This window comes from Peromyscus eremicus, chromosome 1 (assembly GCF_949786415.1).
Source record: "Peromyscus eremicus chromosome 1, PerEre_H2_v1, whole genome shotgun sequence".
In the NCBI taxonomy this organism is placed as follows: Eukaryota; Metazoa; Chordata; class Mammalia; order Rodentia; family Cricetidae; genus Peromyscus; species Peromyscus eremicus.
The window spans coordinates 15,678,332-15,684,331 of NC_081416.1; the positions used below are offsets into that span (position 1 = coordinate 15,678,332).

General features: G+C 49.7%; 1 protein-coding gene across 1 annotated transcript in view; it reads left to right on the forward strand.

The window, feature by feature from the left end:
* Arl3 (ADP ribosylation factor like GTPase 3) overlaps positions 1-5,275 on the forward strand; it is a 54,040-nt gene extending 48,765 nt beyond the window's left edge. The window contains exon 6 of the mRNA XM_059256971.1: positions 5,006-5,275. Within this exon, the coding sequence (XP_059112954.1) occupies positions 5,006-5,053 (48 nt within the window). The 3' untranslated portion in view covers positions 5,054-5,275. The remainder of the gene's footprint in view (positions 1-5,005) is intronic.
* Positions 5,276-6,000: the final 725 nt, after the last annotated feature.

Consider the following 6,000-nt stretch of genomic DNA (forward strand, 5'->3'; position numbering starts at 1 on the left):
ATCTAGAAGTGTGTCATACTGACCAATAGCAAAGACCTTCAAGTGGTCTAGTCCAGAGAACAGCCACAATTAGAGATGTGCCAAACAGTGCAGGTACACTACTTTCTGCTAGTTAAGTGGCTTGAACACATGATCTGAGACTGTGTGCTGGTGACTCCAGGGATGGAATTCCTGGGGTGGAGTTTGTACCTGATGCTGTTAAGCCACACTTGTGTGGTCTTTACAGGACAATACTGTGAGTCCAGCTGTGAACAGAAAGAGTGTTGGGGACATCAAGAGAGCTAGAACAGGTCTTTCTTTGCCTGACTGATGGCCACTAGGCAGCCAGCCCGTCACCTGGTTCAAGTGGGTTTTCATGGGAACCTGTCGTGAGTAGATAATAGTAAAGGGTACCAGACAGACACCGAAGAAGAGCGTCAGTCTTGGCGACTCCTTCCTGCTGAGAGGACTGTAGTCCAAAGGAGTGGTCGGAAGAGACCAGTTACGTCAAGTAGGTGAAGGCAGAGAGGAGAAGTGAAAACTGTGTGACAGGGATTACCTAAAACTCCCTCAGCCAGGCCCCTGCCAGCACTGAGGAATCTCCCTCCATGCTTTCGAGGCTAGGCTGGTTGCTAGGGCCTCCTAGAATATGTCATCCAGCACTGGGCATCTTGTCCTTTTTCTTCTGAATGAGCATCAAGGAAATGGAAGAAAAAAGGGGGGGTGGCACACAAAGGCTCTGGCTTAGCTAGAAAAAAGGCCCTGCTTCCACCTGCGCCCGGAATCCCCGCCCCCCCCAGAGTGTGCTTGTAATTGGTGGTGTACTTTCAGGGTTGGAGACATTTTTTTCTGAAACACAGTGTGTGTGGTTGTTCTGGCTTTGGATTTCCTTTTAAAGCAGAAGTTGGCAGTTTGAACTTGGCCTCTAGACTTCGTCACCACGGTCACCTGCCTGCACCAATGGCTTTGAACGGGCAGTGTTCACAGGTGTTGCTCTCTAGACAACCAACTCTAGGCCACCACCTCCAGACCACCACCTCTAGGCCACCACCTCTAGGCCACCACCTCCAGGCCACCACCTCTAGGCCACCACCTTCAGGCCACCTTTTCACTTGGCATCTACCCCATTCCCTCCCCTCCTTCTGCAAACAGGAAGGATGATCAGGTCACAGAATCTTCTACCATCGATTCCTTAAGAGGGTCAGCAGTGGGCACCAAACCAGCTTCGTGCCTCTGCTGCTTTTTCCTTGATCCAGGGGAGTCTTTCCTAGTCTGCTAACAGAAATTGATTTGTTTTTCTTTGGGGAGGGGGGGGGGTAGAAGCGGAACCCAGTACCTTGTTTATGCTAAGCCCTTATTGTACAGTGGAGCTGCTACATTCCACAGTCCTGAATTTCAGTACTTAAAACATAACGTCCAGTCCTTCTTTCTAGGCCTGGGATCAGTTGGTACTTAAGCCAGCTCTGCCTGGACCTACATATCTGTCATTCGGAGCTCAGGTTATTTTTATGTCTGCAGACCTCTGTGAACTAAAGGGAGCCTGTGGCATGTGATTTGCTCCCTCCCTGGTGCGCTGCCCTTTGTCACCAGAAAAATATGAACGGCAAGCCATATTTTATGTATGCTGAGTTCAGCTGCTCCTTGACCCCGGGGGCCTAATGGCACAATGGGACAGGCCGCATTGCTCAGCAAGGGTCTGAGCTCCCTGTCATCCTAAAGCAATTACTGAAGTGACCACATAGTCAGCCCAGCTCTAAAAACCAGCCCACCCAACCATAGCCACCACTGCTTCCTTCCAAGGGTGCCCTGGACTGAGATCAGATTAGAAAGAGTGGTGGAGTCAGCGCCAGCTCTACCTAGGCAGGTCGTGCACCTTGAACCTTAGGAGTAGTAGGTTTCCACCATATAGTAGGGCGGCCTTGCCCCACCTCCCCCACCCACAGTTACGGTGGGGATGTTCCTGCCACACAGACATTTCCTCTCCAGGAAGCTGTACAAAGCCCAGTGTTTGAGGGTCCCTGTCTCTCTTTAGTCTCTATTATTGAATTGAAACTAATCAATTCAAATTCAGTTTGAGCAAGATTGGTCGGAAAGGGAAGGGGAGACTGTTCACACCAAAGATAATCATTCCCCTAATGGAGATCAAATGTGCAGGAAATCGGTCAAACCCGTTTTTAACAGTAAAACGTGCAACCATTAAACAAACCTATGAGTTCATTTCCTTCTTCAGGGACAGCAGAGTCGCCTCCTTTAAGTTCGCAATCACCTCTTCTCAGAAAAGCAGAGCCCAGCATTCACTAAACACAGAGAAGCCCACCGTTCACTAAACACAGAGAAGCCCACCGTTCACTTGAACACAGAAGCAGAAGGCTCCTATAACCACTGGAGGATGTGGCCCAGGTCACAAATGTCCAGCCTTCTGCAGGCCTAGATCCTGGCAGACTAGGAATCTTCTGGTCCCTTTTAGAGCTGTGGCTAGGTAGGCAGGGTTCCTTGACAGGGGTACCTCCAGTCTTTGCCCTATATTCAGCTGAAGGAAGCCATGAGGGAAAAAACCCACTAGAATGGCCTTTCCTGCCTGCCTTCCAAGGGCCTCCCAGCTCCTCAGTGATTAGATGCAGGGCTCTTCCTAGGCCACCTGCAGTCACGGAGAAATGGTGAATAGTATATGGTTCTCAGTGGGAAGACAGGCATATTTCAAGGCCCACCTCTGCCCCAAAGTATTCTCTTCTTCATTTCCTTGTTTGCAATATGGAAACTAATACATTCACTGGGTGGTTATGAGAATTAATTTTAAAAACTGTAAGTATGGACTATATTAAGTCAGACAGCATGCTAGTCCCTTGCTTAGACCCTCCCACCCTTCTTGGTTTTTGGATAACACTATTATCTTTCCTTTCCAGTGAGCTACCTGACAAAGCTTGCCCTTACTTGATTTATGAGGTATTGTCACAGAGGATTGTGACCTTCCCCCTCCCCCTCCCCTGCAGCCCCCAAATGCTGTGACTCAAAGGGGCCTCCCCAAGCCCAGCAGAGGCCCTGGGCTTTGCTGCAGGATGTCACCAGGGGCTGGGGGCAGCCATGAATGCTGCCCCTGAGCGCCCTCTGTTGACAAGACCGTGGTGGGCCGACCTCTAGATTCTCAGACATCTGCAGGACAGCACCCCTCAGCAGGCTGCGCCCTTTAAGCCCCTTTCTGCCTCCACAGAGTAAGGCTCCCTCCACCTTCTGCTGTGAGTGCCTGCAGCTGAGTAAATATTTTCCCTGTCTCTTTGCATGCACTTATGTTCAGTGAGATATAATAAGAGAAACCCCCCTCTTCACCAGTCATAAACCAAGGAAACAGACAAAGCAGTACTGGCGTTGTGTGGGGACACTGCCGGGTTCCCAGAGAAGCAGGTCTGAGAAAACACGTCTGTAGAAAGGAGGACGTTGAGACGGCACCTTTGGGTGTTGGTGCTGCACGTGTGTGAGCTCTTCTGCTTTGGAGCAAGACAAGATGGTTATCGTATTCATCCCTCTTGTATGTGTAAAAATCCTTTTCGTCTCCTGGCAGGTGATCATTTTTTTTTTTCCTAGAAACCAATTAGCTACTAAAATTAAACGTGCTCTCTTTAAATGAATCCTTTTCATAAAAAGGCTTTAAAATTGTTCAGCTTTTCAGGGTATGCCGCTGACCCAGTTGTAATCAGATGCATTGGGGTCCCCTCACCCAGTCCTCCGCTGCCCAGCTGCAGCCAGGTGCTCTCCACCTGAAGACGCTTTGCCAAGGCCAGGCCTCATCTTGGCAAAGCAGAATGTCCCTCAGACCATCGGGTTCTCCTGCCCAAGTGCCCTGATGGCAGCTGGTGGAGTTTTAATCACTGTAAATGCAGGTGACCATCAGATTAGCCAGGAGAAAGGGACCTGCTGGTTGTTTTGCAGTGATGTATTGTTTATGGGATTAATGTCCCGGTGGCCAAGGGTGTCAGCTAATATTTATTGCTATAAGCTGTCTTAGCTGTTCAGGTTCAGCGACCAGATCCACAGCCACCAGAAACGTGGGGTTTAGAGTGTGAGGTGTCACATGTGTGCGTGTGTGCGTGTGCGTGCGTGCGTGCGTGCGTGCGTGCGTGCGTGCGTGTGTGTGTGTGTGTGTGTGATAGCACACGTATGTGAGACCCAGACTGTGGGCAAGATGCCCTGCAGGGCCCACCTTAAGTTCTGTTCTGTGCTCCTGAGGGCGCTTGCACATGCCTGAAGGTCAGGAGTCTCTGGGGAGGAGTGTGTCCAGGTATGCTCCAGAGGGGGTTGAAAAGGAGGTCACGTCTGACAGGCCTGCATCTGTGAGGAATTGTGCTGCCTACCAGGTGGCTGTCAGCAGTGTGTGTGTGTGTGTGTGTGTGTGTGTGTGTGTGTGTGTGTGTGTGTTAACCTCAGTCCCTCTCCAGCCAAATAAAAAAGGACACTTTCAAGGTCACTGTGCCTTTAAGGGAACCTTCTCTCCTTGCCTCTGTCCCTCTGCGTAGTAGGGCTTAGAGCAACAAGAGGCCGCTTTTAAACCTCTCTGTAGACATAAGTGTGTATTGCTCCTACATGTGTGGAGTAACACCCACTGCAGAGGGTTGTTTTTCCAGAGTGAAATTTAATTTAACCCGAGTGTACACTGTCACACTGTAAACACGCTGGGACACCAGAAGGGTAGCTCATTGAATTAATGCCCTAGCAAAGGTCAGCTTTTAGAAAAAGCCAAAAATGGCTGGACTCTTTCCTGATAGCTCCTCAGTCAAGCCCTGGACCTGGGCAGGTGTGTTTATTTTTTCAGAGGGAGTTCCTGAGAATGAATCTCAAGTTCAGATGCTGGCCCCCTCCTGTGCCCAGAGACCCCCCCTCCACCCTCCCAAGAGGTCACGGCCCTGGTCAGCCAGTTGGGCCTCTGGACTGCCACCAAACTCCCTAGAGTTGGTGGTGGCAGTCCCCTCCAGCCTGAGCTCTTGGGATCTTTCCTGCAACTAACACTGCCTTTCTCTGCCCGTTTCCCTCAAAGGATGGCATGAACTGGGTCTGCAAGAATGTCACCGCGAAGAAGAAATAGTCTAGAGCAGTGGAGATAAAGGAGCTGTGGGAGCTGCGTTCGGCCCGAAAAGCACTGGTGTGCTGTTTTCTGACCAAATGCTTTTTCATCTGCACAGCCGCCGCTGTGTGAGGAGGGGACAACAGCTTCAGAAGAACCCCTCTCCAGCCGTAGGTTTTAACTGATCTCCAAGGTTCAGTATCGTTTTTCAAATAAAGGAATTATATTATTTCCTCTGCATAATTGAAATAGTATTAAATGTCTCAGAGCACGTGATCAGGAATGGGTAAGAGCTTGCGCTGCAGTTTAGACAATTCCAGTGGGCTTTTTGTAAAAAAAAAAAAAGAGGAAGAAGAAGCTGCTGCTTGTGCTGCGTCCCTTTATTTACTGACCTGTCCCTTCACTCCCTTGGGGTTTGGAAACCACATGCATGGCGGTGCTGGGCAGAGATTTGATTTTTTTTTTTTTTTTTTTTTTTTTTTGCCCTCATCCCCAATGGAGCCAGGGCTTTAGTCTCTCCAGCAGGAAGCTGCTTGGGGAGGCAAAGGATAGCAGATGATTAAACCATCTTGTCAGGTAGGTGAGACACTGTATGTAATCCCCACTTTATGGGCAGAGGGGAAAAAAAATCCTTGCAAACAAGTCACTACAGAAACACCCCCACTCCAGCCCCCCATCCCCTCACCCCTGCCAGCCACGCAGGGAAGCAGATTCTTATGACTTTTGACTGTAATGACATCTGGAATGTAAGAAGAGGTGGGAGGTTTAATTCCAGAAAAATTACAAGGTCCTTAAAAAGCCCTCACATCGAGAGCTCAGGCTAGCGTAAACAGGCTTTCTCCAGCTCAGTGGAGCAGGGCGCAGTGACTCCAGGTTAGCCGACTTCTCCACTGAAGGCCTATAGAGGGGATTTCTAAAGCTCAAAGAATTCTGTGTTTAAATGATCACAATAGGCCGATGCTATCAGA